The sequence below is a fragment of the Heterodontus francisci genome, chromosome 17, assembly GCF_036365525.1.
Source record: "Heterodontus francisci isolate sHetFra1 chromosome 17, sHetFra1.hap1, whole genome shotgun sequence".
Classification (NCBI taxonomy): domain Eukaryota; kingdom Metazoa; phylum Chordata; class Chondrichthyes; order Heterodontiformes; family Heterodontidae; genus Heterodontus; species Heterodontus francisci.
The window spans coordinates 86,699,535-86,723,148 of NC_090387.1; the positions used below are offsets into that span (position 1 = coordinate 86,699,535).

General features: G+C 45.0%; 1 protein-coding gene across 1 annotated transcript in view; it reads left to right on the forward strand.

The window, feature by feature from the left end:
• hydin (HYDIN axonemal central pair apparatus protein) overlaps positions 1-23,614 on the forward strand; it is a 1,234,740-nt gene that overhangs the window by 702,845 nt on the left and 508,281 nt on the right. Inside the window, exon 32 of the mRNA XM_068049816.1 lies at positions 4,485-4,615. Coding sequence (XP_067905917.1) covers positions 4,485-4,615 — 131 coding nt within the window. The remainder of the gene's footprint in view (positions 1-4,484; positions 4,616-23,614) is intronic.

A 23,614-nucleotide genomic window follows, 5' to 3' on the forward strand; every position in this document is an offset into this window, starting at 1 on the left:
AAAAAGTTTTTTAAAAAATGTATAATACAGTTTTTCATTGTGACGATCCTGGGATAGAAGTCAGTTTAGTATAACTCACTTCTTCCATCATTTTATGAAGTTACTTTCCATTTTTCCCCTTCATTTTCCTCCCCTTTTCTTTGTTGGACTGCAGTTGCTTAGCCACAATCATCCTCTGTTACCTCACCCAAATGCTTATTCCTCTTTATGAGTCCAGATCAAGGGGTCTGTAACATGTGGCTCCATGCAGTTCTTTAGCATCTCATTTGCAGCTCCCAACCTTTTCCAGTTGGATTGCATTAATATGAAAAAAGACTAAAAAAATTTGTGTCAAGAAAAGTAGGGGCTGTGTTTTTATTATGGGGTTGAAAAGCTAATCATTATGCTGCACTTTACGGTTTAGAATGATTATTTTAACAAAAAACATCGTTGTGCTCTAAATAAACCTGTTGGAGTGGTATAACGACACCATGGTTATGGATAATGCCTTTGGTTCAAGGAACAGGCTTTATGGTTGTGACCATTATTGTTTCTAATATAGCTGAGACAATAAATTGTTCTGAATGTGCTATTAGAAACTTTTTTAATCATGAGAATCAATAGTTGAAAAAATTGTCTTAATTCTATGCACCTGAGTTATAGTTTATTTTAAGATGATTTTACTGACAAAATTACAGTTAAAAAGTCAAAAAAGCAATAATTCTGTTAGGTCTATTTTAATTTTGAATTTCTTTTTTATTGATACATAAATTCACTGCATGTATTTTATTTATTATATATGCAAATTATGCATTCTATGAGAGACACTTGGCAATTTGCCAAGTATTTGATTTAGAAATGTTGAAACTTTGACTTGCAGCTCCTAATAGTTTTGATTTTTGGCATTTTTTTAAAAAAGACTCTTCAGGTAAAAAAGGTTACTGACCCCTGGTCCAGACAGTAAGTGACTATCTACTTGTGGTGGAAGGGCATCGCAATTCAGCCCAAGCTTTTCCTCACCTGTCATCTACGCATATGACTTTTTCAGCAGGGGTCACTGGATAGTGATCAAGAATGAGAACTCTGGCTGATTTTCCCCTCTCGAGGCCAGGAATGCTGAGGCCAGTTGGCATGTTCCCATCGCACTGCAGCTGAAATCAGCTAACTCAGCAGAGGCCAACAATCAAACCTGGGGCCTTCTGGTCTTTATGGCTTGGGTACCCACTCCCCTTACCAACTGGCCCATTGGAACAGTTTGTTAAGCCGCAGTGCACTGTAGCACAAATTGGCCAAAGGCTGGCATTCCAGTGTTTCCCACTTGCTGGAATCCTGATTTGTCAGTTTCATCAAGGAGAGATGTAGAGTAGAATCTAGGCACTTCCCTAAAGGGAGGGATGATTACCTCATTTACCCCAGACCATCCTTTGCATCTTAAAGTAGTACGAAATACTCCAATCCAACACAATATAGTTGATTCTGAATGTCCTTAGGAAACTAGGAATAGACAATATATACTGACTTGTAAGTGTCACCCATTCCCAAGAAGAAATGAAAAAAAGAAAGCTGCATTCCATGAGCTCTCTCTGGATATTAGCTAAGTGAACTGTGATCGACCTCTGTCCAAATAGCACCTATAATTTTCCCACTAGCTTTACTCACGCTTCAAAACCCATCAATACAAAAGCACATTTTCCCAACTACCTTAATCTGCAGATGAGTAGCATACATTAGAGCATCAATCCTTTCAAAATTCATTTACACTCGCGGTGTTTGTGCAATGAATGTGTTTTCTCCAGTGCTTCACCATAGTGAAATGATATGATATGTAACTTCAACTTTCTAACCGTGTTTCTAATTTTGAAGTGTTCTTCAAGTGGGAGAAGGAAGTGATCAAGGAGAGTAGTTGGTCCTGCAACTACGGATACCAGGGAATTTATGTGAAAGCTGCCTGACCCAATATACTGTGTGCATCACTTGTGGTCTTTTGACCAAGGCAGCTGAGTGGTGCAGTTGTGGCTTTGCCCTAAGAGGCAATATCACCATCTGCATTAACTCCTGCCATTCTGCTGCTGCTGGGCACTCACTCAATATTGGTTCAAAACCTGTGGGGGACAGGCTGCTGGGCAGTAGTGAAGTTGTTGAGACCTTGTATTACCTGGTTCCCCAACATGCAGAACACAGAGAAGACAGACTGCTATAGCTTGAAGTCAAGGGTCCAGGATATATAATCCATTAAGAAAGCAATGGCAGAGTTTAGGACCTTTGCCAAGTGAACCCAGCTGTGCTACAGGGAGCCCTGGCATGGCCATGCTGTCCATGCCTTCAGCTTGATCAGGGCAGCACAGAGACAGCTTCTGTATATTCTTTCAATGTACCTGTGTCCCACTGTCCCAAACTTAAGCTAAAGTGTCTTGAAAGCCATAATTATAAAATTAAACTAAATAGAACCAGAACTTACCTTGGCCATGTTCATGAGGCCAACAAAGTTCCCTGGTTAGGTGAGTAAGTGATGCAATATTTACTTACAGCCACATCTATCCAGGTTGTTCTAGCACTGCTTCTCACTGGATGGGGGTCTACTACTGCTGCTTCATTAAATCCATCAGTGCAGCACTCCCTCAATATTGACTGAAATCTCAGTTCAGATTATGGGCTCAAATGTCTGGAGTAGGACTTGAAATCACCATCTTCTGACTTAAAGGTGAGAGTGCTATCGACTGACCCACAGTTGACACTTATTATTTATTTATTTAGAGGTACAGCACTGACACAAGCCCTTCGGCCCACCGAGTCTGTGCCGACCAACAACCACCTATTTATATTAACCCTGCAGTAATCCCATAATCCCTACCACCTACCTACACTAGGGGCAATTTACAATGGCCAATTTACCTATCAACCTGCAAGTCTTTAATGGGCTCCGTATCCAATGTTTGAAAACCAGCATGTTTTCCATCTGGAATTACTACATAGTGATCAGCAGCAGGGACCATGGCTTGTTCTCCATGGTGCTACCACAGCTGAGAACAGATATTCATACCCACTGCATTATTTGCCACATAGCAGTTTCTGAATATTGTAATCCTGCAAAGTGTGATCTGCTGCAATTTTGTTTGTTTCATTGATAAAATTCACAATGCTCTGTCTGGTATATAGTGGGGAACAAAAATTTCGCATTCCCCCACCATGGCCAGAATTTTATACCCATCCCGTCTACCCACCGCTACCCTCAGGGGAGGTGGTGTCTTGCGCATCGCCTCCCCACCTCCGTTGGTATTTTACCAGCAGCGGGGGAGTTGGTGGGTGGCCCGCCTACCCTTAGACCAATTAAGGCCCTTAAGTGGCCAATTAATAGCCACAAGGGCGAATGGACATGTCACCACTTGGGTAGGCTGTCCAATAAAACATGGCAGCCTCATTGCGGGCTGCGGGAGGGTCCCTTCTATTTTGGCACCCTGTGCCCCATGGAGGGCCCCTCAGCAGTATGGGTTGTCCCCTCTGGAAGACCTCTTCCGTGTCCTCGCAATCGACACCCCTCCCCCTCATCGGGGCCTGACAGATTGGCCCTGGCGAGCCCCAACCCCACTTAACTTCTGCTCTGGCCTCCATCGCTGGCTGAGCCAATGCTTCCGGTTGTGCTGCTTGGACTCACGTGCTGCCAGCCCTCTGATTGGCTGGCAGCTCTTGGAGGTGGGACATCCTTTCTCAGAGGGGCTGAAGCCACAACCTCAGGCAACTAATTGCCTGAGCTGCGCAAAATAGATTTGTGGCTTCCAGGGCCAGGGGAGACGGGCTCGTTCCCGACTTTCCAGCCAGTGGACGGGGTTACTGCCTCTTGTTAAATCCCATTTCATTAGATTACTGGGTCCCCTGGTCATGGTGAGAGACAGGTGGAGGTCTGTGGAATTTCATGTTATCTGAAGGAATGGATGAATGGTTAAATATGGCAGAATGATTTTTTCCAGTACCTGGTTAGAATAGTCAGCATCTTCAGCCCATCTGCAAGAGATTCAAGAAAAACTCAGACCACATCCAAGTGATGTCAAACTTACTCCCCTCCCAAAATGTATAGCAAATTAACGTTCACATTTTCACGAAATCTGAATGGTGTATGTGTGAGACATTCTGTACCATCTGTGGTATTGACACCTGTTAAATGATTTCACAAATTGGGGATGTGACTACTACAAAAGCACCTTCCATAGCAGAAAGAGCTAATTACAGCTTTTCTGTCGTGCAGTAAGATGATAGCTAAGCTTACCTGTTGACCTGCAGTATTTGAACAGGTGGAGGTAAAGTCAATGCTTGGAGGTAGCAATGGAATTTTCTATAAAAGCAGAAAATGGTGTGATTTTGCTGCCTTGGGAGTCTGGTGCTGGTTTGCTCAGCACTAATTGGTGTCAGCGTGCTCTGATTAAAATGCGCTTGTTTATGGTTGTGGAATTAAGTAGCCCTTTCTCTTGACAGGTACTTATTGATAGATTTTCTGTATTTGTTTTTCACAGTATGATGCCCTGCTGCAGATGGAGGCTGATCGCTTACTAATTAAGGAGTGCAGTCTGGCACAACAGTTGATTCCCTTTGCCAGCACCGATTTGTCTGCAACAAGTCAACATTACCGAAGGGGTTTCTCTAGGTAGGATTACTGGAATTAGTATATTTGAAGTTTCTACTTCATCAACCAACACTCACCCTCACCATTAATTTTCCCTCAGAAGTACACTTCATTTCATCAATACTCCATTTTTGGAATCAGTGCCTTTCTTTGCTCAATCTACTGATTAAAATTAGTTGAGTCATTAACTTGGAGAGCAAAACCTCCAAAGACAAGAGGGACTGCAATGTACAGGTGCCGTATTTTGGATGTGACGTTAAATCAAGGCCCTGTCTTCCCTTTCGGCCAGTATTTCAAAGAAGGGTGGGGAGTTCTAACTAGTGCTTTGATCAATACTTTTTCTTCAACCAACCATTATCATATTGCTGTTTGTGGGACCTTGTGTACAAATTGGCTGTCTTGTTTCCTACATTACAATAGTGACTACACTTCAGAAGCAATTCATTGGCTGCAAAACATTTTGGGATGTCCTGAAGTCATGAAAGGCATTATATAAATGCAAGCCTTTCTTTTCTTTTTCCTGTCCTTGCTCCCAGGGAATGCCAGTTAGGAACATAGGAGCAGGAGTAGGCCATTCAGCCCCTTGAGCCTGCTCCGCCATTCAACTAGATCATGGCTGATCTTCTACCTCAACACTATTTTCCTGCACTATCCCCATATTCCTTGATATCTTTGATATCTAGAAATCGATCAATCTTTGTTTTGAATATACTCAATGACTGAGCCTCAACATTCCTCTCGATTAGTGAATTTCAATGATTCACCACCCTCTGAGTTAAGAAATTCCTCATTATCCCAGTCCTAAATAGCCTACCCTTTATTCTGAGACTGTGTACCCTGGTTCCAGACCTCCCAGCCAGAGGAAACATCCTTCCTGCATCTACCCTGTTGAGCCCTGTAAGAATTTTGTAAGCCTCAATGAGATCACCTCTCATTCTTCTAAACTCTAGAGAATATAGGCCCAGTCTCCTCAATCTATCCTCATAGGGCAATCATGCCATCCCAGGAATCAGTCTGGTGAACCTGCGTTGCACTCTATGGCAAGTATATCCTTCCTTAGATAAGGAGACCAAAACTGCAGACAGTACTCCAAGTGTGGGTCTCACCAAGGCTCTATACAATTGCAGCTCGACTTCTCTACTCCTGTACTCAAATTCTCTTGCAATAAAGGCCAACATACCCGTTGTCTTCCTAATTAATTGCTGCACTTGCATGTTAGCTTTCAGTGATTTATGAACAAGGAAACTCAGGTCCATTTGGACATCGACAGTTCCTGATCTCTCACCATTTAAGAAATACTCTGCTTTTCTGTTTTTCCTACTAAAGTGGATAACTTCACATTTTTCGACATTATATTCCATCTGCCATGTTCTTGGCCACTCACTTAGCCTGTCTAAATCCCCTTGGAGCCTCTTTGCATCCTCCTCACAACTCACATTCCCACCTAGTTTTGCGTCATCAGCAAACTTGGAAATATTACATTTGGTCCCCACATCCAAACCATTGATATAGATTGTGAATAGCTGGGGCCCAAGCACTGATCCTTGTAGTACCCCACTAGTCACAGCCGGCCAACCTGAGAATGACCTGTTTATTTCTACTGTCTGTTTTCTGTCCAGTTCTCAATCCATGCCTGCATATTACCCCCAATCCCATGTGCTGCAATTTTGTTCACTAGCTTCTTGTGTGGGACCTTATCGAAAGCCTTCTCAAAATCCAAATACACCTCATCCACTGGTTCCCCCTTATTCTGCTAGTTACATCTTCAAAAAACTCCAACAGGATTGTTAAACATGATTTCCCTTTCATAAATCCATGTTGACTCTGCCCAATCCTACCATTATTTTCTAAGTGTCCAGTTATCACAATCTTTATAATAGATTCTAGCATTTTCCCTACTGCTGATGTCAGGCTAACAGGTCTGTAGTTCCCCATTTTCTCTCTCCCTCCTTTCTTAAGTAGTTGGGTTACATTTGCTACCTTCCAATCTGCAGGAATCGTTCTAGAATCTATGGAATTTTGGGAGATGACCACCAATGCATCCACTATCTCTACAGCCACCTCTTTCAACACTCTGGGATGAAGAGCATCGGGTCCAGGGGATTTATCAACTTCCAGTCCCATTAATTTCTCCCAGTACTACTTTTTTACTGATACTAATTTCTTTCAGTTCCTCATTCTTGCTAGTCCCTTGGTTCCCTAGTATTCCTGGGAGGTTTTTTGTATCTTCCTCCATGAAGACAGATGCAAAGTATTTGTTTAGTTTCTCTGCCATTTCCATATTCCCCATTATAAATTCTCCTGTCTCTGCCTGTAGTGGGCCCACATTTGTCTTTGCTAATCTTCTACTTTTTATATACTGATAGAAGTTTTTATCTCCCTTTTATGTTTCTCGCTAGTTTACTTTCATATTCCATTTTCTCTTTCTTTATTAGTTTCTTGGTCCCCCTTTGCTGAATTCTAAAAGCTCTAAATCCTCAGGCTTACGACTTTTTTGGCAACTTTATAAGCCTCTTCCTTTGATCTAATACAATCTCTTTAACTTCTCTGTTAGCCATGGTTGGATCACCTTTCCTGCTGGGTTTTTGTGCCTCAAAGGAATGCAAATTTGTTGTAAATCATGTATTAATTCTTTAAACGCTAACCATTACCTGTCTACTCTCATAACTTTTAATGTAGCGTCCCAACCTACCACAGCCAATTTGCCCCATACCTTAGTAGTTTGCTTTGTTTAGATTTAAAACCCTAGTTTCAGGTTGAACGACATCACTTTCAAACTTAATGTAAAATTCTATCATATTATGGTCACTCTTCCCAGAAGGAAGGGACAAAGATCAGGTGCACCAGATCTCTGCTCCAGAGACTTCCAAATGTAGTGGTTAAGATGTTTAGCAACTGCCAATACTGGGTTACAAATTCCTATTATTTACATTTTATGGGAAAACAGCATCAAAGCTTTGCTCATTTTAAACATGTTTCATCTAAGTGCCTCTTGTCACGTTTTGAGTACACTTTACTTCAAAACACAACAACTAAAAATAACTTGCCTTCAAATCCTGTCAATGGAAAAGTTATCAGAAGAATCTGAAAGTATGACAAGGAGCATTGGATTTGATTTTCTGCAGATCAGTAGAATTCTACTGAGTCAGTGCCCAGTACCAGTGGTATGGCAGGATTAGGCATGGATGATGCTACCTTTCAGGATGGCAGCATGTGTGCTTCTTTCTGCCAGTCCATCTAATTCCTGCATTTGGCACAAGGAATGCAGGGCTAGGCTGCTAAGATGTTTTACAACCTCCAGCAGGTCCATCTACCGATTAAATTGCTGTGAACTGAGGGGTATCTGAATCTCAGTAGAGTCATAATGTAGCTTAATAGCCAGCACGCTCATTCATCCCTACCCCTGAAGTACCATCCATGAGAAACACAAGGCCAGTGTTAAGACCAAGTGATTCATACACTGGCGCCAGGGGAAAGCATCAATTGGGTTTCCAATTAAAATGATGTTCAACTGAGATTTCTGGCCCTATGTATTTGCAGCCTTTCCAGTGGATTCCTGATGTTATTTTGGTGGTAATCTGTTGGAATATCATTGAATTGGCTGGAACCCAGTTCCTGGTTGTATGGTGAAGTTTCCACAATACTCTTCTGAAGGCAGAGCTTCCACCTACCCATACAAGGTGGTAAATAATAGGAATGGTTCTCCTAGTTCACCTGTCAATTGACCAAAGGCAGCATTTTTATTAGAATTGTGTTTTAACCCTTGAGCGTTTTAATGGTCAATAAACAGACAAATGACAGGTTTTCTCATGGTTTAAAGAAAGATAAATATTTATTAAATAATACCCGAAAATATTTGCATCTTCACCCACACATACACACATAAGAAAAGATAAAGATTAAAAGATAGCATGCATTCAGTTCTGATGGTTGTATAAAGAGTTTGTTGTGAAACTTTGTTTGTTTCCCTGGGAGGAAAATTTAAAAATGGTGCTGGCCTGTTTTCCCTTTTTCCTGGTTCACTGGAGTCAATCTTTGGAAAGTTTCAGGTGCACAGATGCTCTGCTGCAGACTTCTTTGGTCCAATATCAGTCACAGCTCAATGGTTAAAATCCTGTTACAATTTCTCAAGTAGGATATTTCAAAGGTCAGCTTATTGTCTCTGCCTCTAGGTAGTTTAAAGATGACATTCTGACACAGTCCTTCTTGCTGAGCTGGCTCGCTCTCTTCCTTCTGACTTTTGGCTTTCTGGCTTTTGCACAGAAAATGTCTCTTATTAAAACCCCTTACCAGAGACTTGGTTTATGTCAAATGACCAAAGTTTCTCTCCCATTGTGTTCTCATAAATGGTGTTCGATGTTGTGGCCACAGACAATGGGTTTGAATGTTGCTCATTTCTATGCCATCTTGCTAAAGTGGTGTTTTTCACTGAGTTTGAGTCTGCAATCTCTATGTCTGCAAAGTCACTGTTAGCCCAACATTTTGAAGAGGGGTAGCCATTGAATGGTCCATTTGCATTTCTGATGCTTTCTTCAACACTTTACCAGACATGACAATTAGTTCAGTGTTCTAACAGTTACCATGTATATTCGCAGTACAGGAGAGGTCACTTGACCTCTTACACCATCTTGTTTTGCAGCAATATGTGTTCATTTTGAGTTCAGTTCATCGGGTCATTTTATAATTCATAATTTCTCCTTGTGAGAGCATGCCAATTAGCATAAGCAGGTGGGCCAGAGACTCCCAAAGCCAGGAGTTTCTGCACCCCAGCCCTCATTTGGGAACTGGTGTCATAATAATGCGTGATGAGATCGCAATGGGGACGGATGTGGGTCTCGTGGCAGGGATCAGAGCAAAAATCACTAAAAAAATGAGGAGCTTCCATTGTTGAAGTCTTTCTAGGAGTTCCTGACATGAGGGACAGTCACTCTGCTTTTCTGGGGGAGGGAAGGGGCAGTAGCATCACCCTCCCGCTGTGAAACCTCTCCCCCAACCCACCCCCAGCTGCCAGTCTGGCAAGTGTTTCAGTCTCTTTGGCCAGAACATGGCCCCAAATGTCAAAAGCCTAATACTTCTGCTTGTTTCCATAACCCTACAAACTACTGTGGGATCAGGGCAGAGGCCATCAGCAAGCAGACAGTTTCATACCATTTCTTACACCAGGATAGGCTCCTGTATGGAATTTCAGGGAGCCTATGTGTAGACGTTACTGTTTTGAAGTTGTTTGCATCAAGTGGCATGAAAGTGAGTTTGGTGAGTTTTTTGCGCAGAGGAGAATCACTAGATTGTGGCCTATTTACGGCAGTAAGGGGGAAGAAATAGACAGGGCTGTTAACTTAGATGAGGATCTCAAGAGAATGTATCGTGTATGAGCAAAGAAAATGCGTCCCACAGCTGGCTATAGGTTGATCTTTCCACCCATTAATTCTACTGCTGCTTCTTTTGTTGAATCCCTTGCTACCTGTGGGGGTTCTTCTTCATTGCAAGGCAAAGTTGTATAGCATACAGCACACACCCATAAACCTTGATTCAAGTTGATATTTCCTCACTTATTCAAAGCACTGAAAGCTCACCTTAACATGTCAGTGATGTGCGTGAATGGACCAGAGTGCTCATCTTGTATCCTGTGATCCTGCACAGGTGTCATTAGCTCTGGCTACAGCGAATAGTCTTGATCTCCCAGATGCTACTCTGAGCCTTTCCATTCTGGGTGAAAGTATGTTGACTCTGTAAGCTGCCTTAAAATTAAAACATCATGGCAGCTCCGATTGATGCAATCTATTCACATGTGTAATGTGGTGCCGCTGTACACTAATGTGTGGGCTTTGTGAGACATGAGTTATTTGTTGTTGAACAAGAGTGTATGTAGGCCATGTTGGTGATATTTATGACTCCTTGGAGCTCTGAGGATCCTGCCATTCTAGAAAATTATACTGCCCTGTCACACCATTTCTGACTGGCTGTGGGGAAGGTGATGAAGTTACTCCACTCTAATGAGCAATGCACCTACTGTTCCTTTCCAAAAAGCCACTTGGTGAAGGATAGAACTGGAGCCAATCTTTACACACTTGTATATTTATTTGTAGAGTTACACAAAACTAGTATACTCCTCCTGAACTAACCACAGTTTTATTTTGTTCCTATTTATAGGGGACTCAAGTGAATGCTCACCACCTGCATACAATATACAATTAACAAATTCCCTTCTCACTCTTAAAATAAAAATTAGAGTTCGTATGCACAACCAAAATTTCAAAACCCTCCATTTTTGTACAAAGCATTACATTGTGAGACGCCCCTCCTCTAGGAATGCTAACAATATTTTTGTATATACATTTTTTTTGTAAAACAATCAGAAGTTGATGACTTGCATCCACCCATTTAAATTTAAAGATTTCCTTTCTCTCAAGCATTTGTTTAAAGCCATCAAAATCAGTCTGTAATCTTTTTTCACACACGTTTTTTGTAGAGTGTGCATTATCCCACATTGAACACCCCTTGTACAGAATCTCACTTAAAATATTCGACTAATAGAATCCCATATTGACTGCCTCCAGAAGAGCCAGTGTTTTAGCAGCCAAAGTACTTTTAACAACCCTTTTTATTTTCTTAGCTTCTCAAGCTAAAGGACAACATTTCCCATTTTCACCCATAAGAAATTTTATGACCGCAGCTGCACTAGAATATCCATTAGGAAGATTATCATGCGACGTGTCGCTAAAAATGACAAGTGTCATGTTCTTTGGGTCACCTAAGGATGGGAACTTAAGTATGTAGATTTCTGCATATTTAATTTTTTATGCTCTATTTGGCCTTAAAATGTTCTTGGCTTTAGGGTGTTTCATCGTAGTACTTAACTCCAATACATCAAAACTAGCATCCGGTCTAGTCTGAGTGCCTAACCAGTTCAGCTGACTAATGAAGCTTTGCAATTATTATATCTGAAGAAGACACAGAGCATCTTCGTTCTGTGAGGGCATAGCATGATTAGGGATGGGACTAACACTCTCAAAATAGCATTGTTGATGTAAAGCTATTCCAGACCTACTCTACTTAGTATCTAAACAACTATATTTGAAAACCTCACAAGACTAGTTCTACTCTAATCTTATAGATAACACATTTCTCAAATTCTGCTGTACTTCCCCATAAGAAATCAACATGTATCATGAAGATACCTTAAAAATTTCCTTTATGAAGGCAATAAAACATTGTAGCATCTGCTTTTAGCTGAACACAACCTATTTTCAGCAAAACAGATCTCACCGGATAAAAAACATACCCTGGAGGCATCGTTCAGGCCATAGATACATTTGAGAAGTTTCCACAGTTTTCCCTCTTCATCTTCTGCCTCTTTGGGTGGTCTCAGAAACACTTCTCTCTTACAAGTATTACCCTGAGGAAACGTGGCTTTTATGTCGATTGATCTACACTCCCATGAATATGTGGCTCAAAGAGCAAAAGAATTATCAGCTGTGGGATAGTCCATTCTACCATCTGTATCATCAAGTTGCTCTTGAAAAGCCCTCACAATTAGCCTTGCTTTACCATTTTGAGTCCCATCGGCAAAGACCTTTTCAGTACAAATCCACCTAAGTGACAAATCCGGTTGCTCCTTATCTGGTAACTCAGAATAAACTCCAAAGTTTCTCCAACTATCCAATTCCCTTTGTTTTGTCTCTCATTAGTTTATCCTCAAGTTTATTGCCAGCCACAAAAGCATCATGATCATGAGAACCTCTGCTTCTAGTTCTGCTCTGAGATTGTTCTGTTGCCCTTATTTCATTGTGTAAACTATTCAAGCTATGGCCTCTACTTGCACTTTTATGACTTTCAAGACTACTACTGCTAGATTGCATTCTTGTATTATCGGAGAGTCTTTCTCCAGTACATGATCATCTTTTGATGCAAGAGATACTTCCGTATCCACTATCAATATTTGTGTTATGCTTCTTACTGTCCACTCATTCAGCCCATTCTGCCAGTTGATGGATCTCACTTCTTAGCCATCATCCTGAGCAGTGGCTTTTCCTGCACATCCCACAATTGTCGCATCCCTCTATTCACTAGACCTTTCTGGAAAAATGTCACTCAAGTATCCTCTCCAAGCAATTGGCCTTTGGATGCAATAACTCTGCCCACTCACATTATCACTATCCAGCCCTTGATCTACCATATTCTGTTCCTAAGGATCTTCATCACAAAACACATGAGCATTTGAGGTACAAGGTGCCTCATTTACTTCCATCAGCTGCTCAGAGTCTAAGAATTTGTAATCCTGATTAATTCTGAGGAATGAAGCTTAACAGTTTGATTGCCCTGTTTGATTAGTACTGTCTTACCATCATAACCTACTACCTTACTCAGGCCTTTCCATTCCCTGTGACCTGTCTTATACTATACCAAGTCTCCTAAATTAACTTGTCTTGGGTGGCCTCAGTGCTCTCTGAGTTTTCTGAGACCTCAGCCTTGATGAAAGCCATCTTCCTGCATGTAAAGCATTGAAATATGCAGCAAAAATAGAACTACCTTCTGGAGCAGGAGGATTATCATACGGCACAGAAGGCATTTTGGGATTTCGCCCTTCAACTAATTGATAGGGACTATACCTTCCAACCATCATGAGTGAATTCTTTGCATGAACCACCCATGCTAGAACAGAAATCAACTTGCAGTCTGGTTGATCAGCTAAGATTTTTTTGCAGCGTTTTATCGATCACTGCATGATTGCTTTCAGAATCCATTGCTGAAAGGACTATCAGCTTCATTTTTCGTGATGTTTCCCCTGGTTGGGGAGTCTAGAACCAGGGGACACAGTTTCAAAATAAAGTGAAGCTACTTAGGATAGAGATGAGGAGAAATTTCTTTACTCAGAGGATTGTGAATCTTTGGAATTCTCTACCACAGAGGGCTGTGGAAGCTCAGTCATTGAGTATGTTTAAAGCAGAGATTGACAGATTTCTAAATACAAATTACATAAGGGGATATGAGGATAGTGTGGGAAAAAGGCATTGAAGTGGATGATCAGCCATGATCATATTGAATGGTGGGGCAGGGTGGATGGGCTAAATGGCCTACTCCTGCTTCGATCTTCCTATATGTTTCAGTATGATCATCTCTCATTCTTCTAAACTTCAATGGGTATAGGCCAAACCCGCTCAATCTTTCCTCATAAGACAACCCCTTCATCCCAGGAATCAACCTAGTGAACCTTCTCTGAACTGCCTCCAATGCAAGTATATCCTCCTTAAATAAGGAGAACAAAACTGTATGCAGTATGCTAGATGTGGTCTCACCAAAGCTCCAGGCAAAAGGCCTGAGCTCCTCCGGCAGGGAGTCCAGCCACTACTGATCTACCAGTAGTCCAGAACATTTCTCCCAGTTCATCCTGGTGGAGGACCTGCATATCCTTCGCAGGTCAATGGTATCTGTGACCGTAAGGAGCATGTCATTGACATAAGCCAAGAGGACAACATCCACAATGGACCTATGCAGAGCCAGTACCATCAACCTCATCTGCAAGAGGCACCAGATAGGCTCCATACAGATGGCATATAACTGGACAGACATGGGGCACCCTGACGCACTCTTCTCCAAAAGCAAAGGGGTGCTCTCAAAGACTTATCAACTTTAATCAGACACTCCATGGCGACATACAGAAGTCAAATACAGGTGATGAGATGCACCCCGAGTCCGAAAACCTGCAAAGTCCCTAATAAGTATTCATGATCTACCCTGTTGAATGCCTTCTGCTGATCCAGGGAAAGGAAGGCCATGGATAGACCAGCCCTCTGGGAAAGGTGGACCTGGTCCCAGACCAAGTGAATGATGTCATGGATTGTCTAGCCCGGTCCTGTGTTGGACTCATCACAGTGGATCATGTGGGCCAGCACGGTGCCAAGGAGAGCAGACATGGTCCTGGCAAAGATCTTGTAGTCCTCAGGAAGGAGACTAGGTGCCAGTTCCTAAGCAGGCAGAAATTGCCCCTCCTGGGTTTCAGGACAATGATGGTCCCTATGCCAAGAGAGGGACATTTCACCAGTCTTAGACCTTCACCCAGGACCCACGCGTAGTCATCCCCCCCGTCTGCCACCACCCCCCCCACCCCCCCCCAACACCGCCCACCCCCAGGACTTGCCAGAAAGCCTTGTGGAACTCCATGGTCTGCCCATCCAGCCTCGGGGACTTGCCCCTTGGGAGCTGGTTGAGGGCAGTGGTCAGCTCCACCAGACCCAGTGGAGCATCGAACCGCTCGGCGCCCTCCGGGCTGAGCTTTGGCAGGTCCTCTAGCAAAACTTCACAAGCATCCTTGCTGGACAGATTTGAAAAGAACAGAACACCATAATGGGCTCAGGCGTGGGCACTGAGACCAGAGCTGCCTACATTCTCCCTGCCTTTTTTTCCGTGAGTATAAGAAGGGGAAGTCATGGTTCAGGTCCTGGAGACACTGGATACGCAACCTTACGAACACGTCTTGGGATCAACAAACTGCAGGTCCTTCAGCGCGACCTTCTTCTCTTCGTACACCTTCTGCAGGGCTGGGTCTTCAATGGCCTGACCAAGACAGGACTCTAGGTCGAGCATCTCCTCTTCCAACCCCTGGCCGACCGCCTCACGTACTCCTGACAGAAGACGTGGACGTGAGCCTTGCCCACATTCCAATCATGGCTTCAAGGACGGGAGGCCCCCCACCCCCAGCCTCCTTCTCCAGATATCCCAGAATCATTGTAACCTGTCTTAGAACTGCTTGGCCCCCCAACAACAGGTTTTTAAAACGCCAGTATGCAGACCCCATCTGCACACAGAATGGAACCAGCTCTGCCCGCACCAGGTAGTGTTCTGAGCGTGGCACTGGCCACAAAGAAACCAGCGGAATGCCGGAGATATACACCCAAAAAATATAAAGACGGTCAGTTTTGGACTCTCCTCCTCCAATCCTCATGAAAGTGAAAGCACTGGAGTCGGGGTAGAGATTTCAGCCAACCAGGTCCCTCAACTTCTCCATCACTGCCAGGGGTACCGCAGCAGTTCCTCGATTCTAGGATATAGTTTAAATCCCTCCCCAAGGGTGATGCACTCGCCAGCGTCAATGGAGTCAAGATGAGTGGACACTTCTTCAAAGAAGTGCTCTTGCAGTGCATCGGCCTGGGGAGCGGACCAGACGGCAAGTGACCTAGCACAGGCTCCTGGTCCACCAAAATCTCCAGCTTAAAATGTGTCAGCAAGATAGCCACCCCACCTGACTGGAGGAGAGGTGGTTCATGCTGACACCTCCTTGCCATTCCAAGAGCCACATAAACTAGTCTCCCAGAATGCTGTGGGTTTCCTGCAGGAAACACGTCACATACTCCTCTTCCTTAAGGAGCGCAAAATTGAGAAATCTATGGTATGCCTTTTTGCTGCTGTTGATTTTGAGGCTGGCTATAGTTGTTTTTATGGCAAGAATCTAGTGCAACCACCACCTACACCCAACTGTGGAGAAGGAGTGAAATCACTCTTGATCCTCCACTCCCTCAGCAGCCCAGTGAAGAATATCTTGAGCCTGCACAGCTCGAATTGACTCATGTCCTTGCTTTTGCCTGCTGTCGTTACAATTGAGTGGACGGACCTGACAAGCAGTGTCAGCTCCAACCATTGTTTGCGGGCCAGCTCGACCTTGTCATGGTGACTCAAGCTATTGGCCAGGAATTCCCAGAGTTCCGAGAGGGGGTGAGGGGAGACTTGGCCGGGAGCATGAGGGTGCCCACCGCCATACCAGCAATGAACTGCAAATCACCCCAGTGCCCTCCACTGAGCCACCATCCTCCTGTGTGTCGTTAGCAACCAACCTGCCCACTGCACAGGGTGCAGCGGGTGGTCCAGCCAGACTAACCAGCCCTACTCTGTCACCATCCCACCTCCAGGATCAACAGCAATGTGCTCCTTCCTGGGCTTCTCTGGTGGGGTCTGGGCCAAAGGCTGGCAGCAGCTTGGTGCCTGCTGTACCTCTGGCACTGGGTCGCACAGTGACTCAGGGAAAAGCTCCATTCCCCGCACCTGTACCTCCAATGCCAAAAGTCAGAGACAAAGAAAGAGTGCCTTCCCTCCCCCGCCCAGGAACCCAGCGACCCAGCATGTGGGGCCTTTTTATTCGGAACCTCCACCAGGTCGAGCAGGTCCGAGGGGATGACAGCACGTGGCCAGGTCGGCTCAGCCTCATCAACCTTGCTCAGCACCGCCTTCAGAATGCCCAATCTGGTATTGAGTGACTGGATTATACCAGGTGGATCCGCTCCCGAGTGACGGGCAACTGCAGCTGACAGTGTTTGGAGGTGGGTGGGGGGCGCGGTGGGGTTGGTTGCCGACTGGATCCACGAGGAGCACCAACTCCTCTTCCACTGACCATGTCCCTTTTCTGGACTGTCCTCACTCCCGAGGAGCAGTGCCTCCTCCTTCTGTTCCGGGAGGGAGGCTGAGGGAGGGAGACCTCCAAGTCTATCAAGGCCTCTGGCTCCACACCTTCCCTCTCCCCTTCACTGCCGCACCCAAGTCCAGTCGTGGGCTGTGAATGCTCCACCAGTGCAGTCAGGGGCTTGGCTCAGTCACATAGGGACTGCGTGTGGCGGGAGATCACTCGTGGGCAGGCCCATGCTATCTGGGGGGCTAGCCTCGAACTGCTTTGTTTTGCACCACATCTTCCTTCTGTATAGAAACTCTCCCCTGCCCACTGGCAGCCGCGGTGACCTTGGCCTCCAACGCAAATTACATGCCTGAGAGTTCAGATGCAAGAATGGGGGAGGGGCAATGGCGCCAACCTCAGCAGCCTGGGTTGTTTTGGTAGCCTGGGAGGTGGGGCAGTTTTCTGTACATGCCCCACGTCCTTCTGGATGTGGCACCACACACCATCTGATGTCCAGAAGACACAGTAGGCTGCCCCCGGTACTGGATGATGAACGCACACTCCATGTCCTCCTCCCATGCCATCTGAACAAAGACTTAGCACTGGAAGGAGAAGACATGCTAGAGCCTATTTTCTCTGAAGCGATCGGCGCTATCCCTGACCCATCTCCCCCAATTGGAGAAGTTGGGGGAGGAGAAGCTCATCTGGAATAAAGGGCAGGACATTTGAGATTATTCAAGAGGGTCCACGAGCAGGTAGGTCCCATCCACCATAAAGCCCTCGCAAGGCCGAGGTGCACGGCCCGCTCGGTCTTCAGAAAAAACACGACCTTTCTGTACAATAGTGAGGCATCTACAATGGCTGAAGGGCCAACCACCCCAGCCACAGCTTTGATGCACGCCTCGATTGTAATTTTGGGCTGAGTGTAGCTCTTCACCCCATGCTTTTTAGTAATTAGCATAAATGGTGACAGGTCTGCAGGAGCATAAGAGGCAGTTACACCCATGTAGGTCAGACCCTGCCACCAATGAAGATGGAGTCGCCATTGAAGCTTTGCGAACTACACCCACTCCAAGTCTCAAGCTTGATGTTTCTGATGATGCCTTTGTCTGCAGAGAGCACTGAAAAGGAAAAACCACCCATCACTTAACTTGGGATGGGACAGTGGCTTCCTCCCTTCTGTGCAGAAGGAGAAAGGGCGGCACAGTGGCGCAGTGGTTAGCACCGCAGCCTCACAGCTCCAGGGACCCGGGTTCGATTCCAGGTACTGCCTGTGTGGAGTTTGCAAGTTCTCCCTGTGTCTGCGTGGGTTTTCTCCGGGTGCTCCGGTTTCCTCCCACAAGCCAAAAGACTTGCAGGTTGATAGGTAAATTGGCCACTATAAATTGTCACTAGTGTAGGTAGGTGGTAGGGAAATATAGGGACAGGTGGGGATGTTTGGTAGGAATATGGGATTAGTGTAGGATTAGTATAAATGGGTGGTTGATGTTCGGCACAGACTCGGTGGGCCGAAGGGCCTGTTTCAGTGCTGTATCTCTAATCTAAAAAAAAAAAAGGATGCAGTCGCCACTCAAATTTGGGCTCATTGGGTGAAGGGGGAGGAGATGTCTTCACCTGGGACAGCTGGAACTGCCCAGGCACTGTCCTCTACCGGATCTTATCGATAAGATTAAAGAAAATTTCACCTAGGCAGCTCCAGCTGTCCCAGGCCAGGCAATGGGGGAGCAGTGTTTATTAGTGTGAGCGGCATAGACAATTTTCAGGAGCGTTCCCCCTCATGATCTTCCGGACTCTGTCTTCTTCCTTCTCCCCACCTACAAGTAATAGTCCTTATTGAAAAGTGCACCGAGCGCCCACCACTTGCCGTGAAAATTGCTCTCTCTCTCTCCTTCAAAGCAGATATTATTAATTGTGGTTGTTGCTGTTATTGTCCCTTCCACCCTCCACCCGGCACCTCACCCCCCTGCCCCCACCCCACTATGGGAAGTCAGCAGCAAAGCAAAGCAAAATACTCCCTCCTTCCTGGCTCCTTCACTCTCTCTCTCCTCCAGGTTCCAGGCAGCAGCAGCAGGATTAGCAGCAGTACCTCCTCACCATCCAGCAATGACTGTTCTTTTTCAGAAAACCAGTTGGTGGAAGAACTGGAGCCAGTCTTTACACACTTTTATATTTATTTACAGATTTACACATTACAAGCATACACCTCCTAACCCTTGGTTTTAGTCGGTGTCTATTTATACCTCTTTTTAAAACCTAATAGCAACTTTTCAGTTGACCCAAAAGGAGGGACTAAGTCCTCCTAATGAAGACTTGTGCTCCAGAACTTGCCATGCCACTAGCCAAGCTGTTTCAGTACAGCTGCAACACTGGCATTTACCCGACAATGTGGAAAATTTCCCAGCTATGTCCTGTACACAAAAAGTACGGCAAATCCAACCCGGCCAATTACCGCGCCATAAGTCTACTGTCAATCAGCAGCAAAGTGAAGAAAGGTGTCAGCGACAGTGCTATTCAGCGGCACTTGCTCAGCAATAAACTGCTCACTGACACTCATTTTGGGTTCTGCCAGGGCCATTCAGCACCTGACCTCATTACAGCCTAGGTCCAAACATGGACAAAAGAGCTGAATTTAAAAGGTGAGGTGAGAGTGACTACCCTTGACATCAAGGCACATTTGACTGAGTGTGGCATCAAGGAGCCCTAGCAAAGCTGGAGTCAGTTGGGGGAAAACTCTCCATTAGTTAGAGTCATATCAGACGCAAAGGAAGATGGTTGTGAATGTTGGAAGTCAATCATTTCAGCTCCACGACATCAATGCAGGTGTTCGTCAGGTTAGTGTCCTAGGCCCAACCATCTTCAGCTGCATCATCAATGAGCTTCCCTCCATCATGTGGTCAGAAGTGGGGATGTTTGCTGATGATTGCACAATGTTCAGCACCATTATCAACTCCTCAGGTACTGAAGTAGTCCTTGTCCATATGCATGCAGCAAGACCTGGACAACATTCAGGCTTGGGCTGATAAGTGGCAAGTGTTATGACCAGGTGAGAAAGTTGTCTAGGGGTCTTTTACTGTCTTCACCTGGTCTTATTGTAACAGAGTTTAATTTGAAACATACTGTGTTTAAAGCTCCCCCTTGGTGAATCCTTGTTCACCACCTCCAATTATAAGTCAAGAAAGGAGCATAAACAGGCTTTCTGAGGTTTAAAGAAGAAAAGTGAAATTTATTAAACTTACTTAAATGCTAATTCGGTTAACGCCTATGGATATACGATGCGCCCACGCTAGCATGCACATGCGATACACACATGCAAATAGGGACAGAAAAGAGCAGAAGAAAAATAAAGAAGAGAGGTTTGAGGCAGTCTCTGAAGAGGGTTTCTTGTTACTGTTTCTGTGTTTCTAGCTCGCCGTAGAATCTTTGATTGTAGACAGCTCTTACTTTTCGTTGGGGCCCAGTATTCTTCTTAAACCTTGTTCACTGTAGGAGACTTTTCTCCCTTTGAGTTCACGAGTCTTCAATGGATCTTCAGTTCCATGAGAAAGAGATGGGAGCAGACAGGAGAGAGATGTTCTCAGTCCAGGAGCAAACAGCTTTCTAATCAGTTCAGAGCTTTGTGGCCAGTTCAAATTCTGCAGCAGCCAAGTCATGTGACTTAAAAACAAGAAATGCTGGAAATACTCAGCAGATCTGGCAGCATGTGTGGAGAGAGAAGCAGAGTTAATGTTTCAGTTCAGTGACCCTTCTTCAGAACTGGCAAATATTAGAAACGTGAAAGGTTATCAGCAAGTAAAGCAGGGGTGGGGCAAGAGATAACAAAGGAGAAGGTGTAGATAGGACAAGGCCACAGAATAGCTGACCAGAAGGTCATGGAGCAAAGGCAAACAATATGTTAATGGTGTGTTGAAAGACAAAGCATTAGTACAAATAGTGTGTTAACAGACTGAAAATTGAACAGCAGCAAGTACAAACATGAAAAAAAACAGTGGGTAAGCAAACTGAACAAACTAAGATGAAATGAAATAAAATAAACACACAAAAAAATATTTTAAAAAGTAAAATGAACAAAGAAAAAATAACTAAAAATGAAAGTAAAATGGGGGGCCCGTCATGCTCTGAAATTATTGAACTCAATGTTCAGTCCGGCAGGCTGTAGTGTGCCTAATCGGTAAATGAGATGCTGTTCCTCGAGCTTGCGTTGATGTTCACTGGAACACTGCAGCAATCCCAGGACAGAGATGTGAGCATGAGAGCGGGGGGAGTGTTGAAATGGCAAGCAACCGGAAGCTCAGGGTCCTGCTTGCGGACTGAGCGGAGGTATTTCGCAAAGCGGTCACCCAGTCTCCATTTGGTCTCCCAATGTAGAGGAGACCACATTGTGAGCAGTGAATACAGTATACTACATTGAAAGAAGTACAAGTAATTCTCTGCTTCACCTGAAAGGAGTGTTTGGGGCCTGGGATAGTAAGGAGAGAGGAGGTAAATGGGCAGATATTACATCTCCTGAGATTGCAGGGGAAGGTGCCATGGAAAGGGGATGAGGTTATGGAGGTAATGGAGGAGTGAACCAGGGTGTCACGGAGGGAATGATCCCTTCGGAATGCTCACAGGGGAAGGGAGGGGAAGATGCGTTCGGTAGTGGCATCACGCTGGAGGTGGCAGAAATGGCAGAAGATGATCCATTGGATATGGAGTCTGATGGGGTGGAAAGTGAGGCCAAAGCGAATCCTGTCGCGGTTCTGGGAGGGAGGGGAAGGAGTGAGGGTAGAGGTGCGGGAAATGGGCCGGACATGGTTGAGGGCCCTGTCAACCACAGTGGGGGGGAATCTCGGTTAAAGAAAAAGGAAGACATATCAGAAGCCCTGTCATGGAAGGTAGCATCATCAGAGCAGATGCGTCGGAGTCGGAGAAACTGGGAGAATGGAATGGAGTCATTACAGGAGGCAGAGTGTGAAGAAGTGTAGTCGAGGTAGCTGTGGGAGTCAGTGGGCTTATAATGGATATTAGTAGACAGCCTATCCCCAGAGATGGAGACAGAGAAGTCGAGGAAGGGAAGGGAAGTGTCAGAGATGGACCATGTAAAAGTGAGAGACGGGTGGAAATTAGAAGCAAAGTTGATAAAGTTTTCCAGTTTGGGGCGGGAACAGGAAACGGCACCGATACAGTCATCAATGCACCAGAAAACAAGTTGGGGGAGGGGGCCTGAGTAGGACTGGAACAAGGAATGCTCGACATATCCCACAAAAAGACAGGCATAACTAGGACCCATGCGGGTACCCATAGCAACACCTTTTACTTGAAGGAAGCGAGTGGAGTTGAAGGAGACGTTATTCAATGTGAGAACAAAACTTAGTATGCAGGTACAGCAAATAATAAAGAAGGCTAACGGAATGCTATCCTTCATTATAAGAGGAATTGAAAATACAAGTAAGGACGTTATGCTTCAGTTATACAGGGCATTGGTGAAATCACACCTTGAATACAGTTTTTGTCTCCTTGTTTAAGGAATGATGCAAGTGCGTTGGAGACATTTCAGAGGAGGTTTACTAGATTGATACCTGGAATGAGCAGGTTGTCTTATGAGGAAAGGTTGGACAGACTGGGCTTATTTTCACAGGAGTTTAGAAGAGTGAGAGGAGATTTGGTTGAAGCATATAAGATCCTGAACGGTCTTGACAAAGTGGATGTGGAAAGGATGAATCCTCTTGTTGGTGAGTCCAGAACTAGGGGGCAATGTTTTAAAATTAGGGGTCATCCTTTTAGGACAGAGATGAGGAGAATTTTTTTCTCTCAGAGGGTTGTGCGACTTTGGAATTCTCTGCCTCAGAAGGTGGTGGAGGCGGGGCCATTGAATATTTTTAAGGCGGCGGTAGATAGATTCTTGTGAAGCAATGGAATCAAAGATTATCAGAGTAGATGGGAGTGTGGAATTCAAGATAAAAACATGCTTCCCATGTGGCGACAGGCCCACCCGCCGCTGTGTTAATTCTGGCAGCGGCAAGATGAGGCCCTTAATTTCCCACTTAAGGGCCTCAATTGGCGATAAGGCGGGAAGGCCGTTCACTGGCCTTCCCGCGTCAGATTTAATTTGGGTGGAGGTGGAAGGTTGCGGGCCCCCCTCTGCCATCATCCCACCTGATTGTATGCTCTCCCTGTCTCCAAGTCCAATGTGGGGGAGAGGATACAATTCCCCACGAACTGTTTACCTGGGCACCACTTAAGGAGACAGCCAGATTCAGAATTATGCCATCTATTTGCTTGCAGGGACACCTGCAGCTAACACACAACAGGAGACTGGTGCTACTAGTGATTGAAACAGCCAATTGTGCCTTCAAGTCCTCTACCCCCACCCAGATTTGCGGCAATGCTTTCCAATGGTGAGAGAGCCCTGTAGTGACAAGCACAGCCATCCTTCTTCCACAACTTGAACTTCACCAGCCCTCAAGCAGGGCTTTGGACTGTTGCACTGCTTCATTACTTGGCCACAGCCTGGGTTTTCTGCCTCCGTATATATTGTGGCAGCCACTATATTTTGCCAGATAGCTGCACAAAGGCTGAAATATGGACATTAAAAATATTAGCAGGCATATGTGGCTACTTACCTTTAAGTGGTTGCATCCATTTAAATCCACCCATTATAA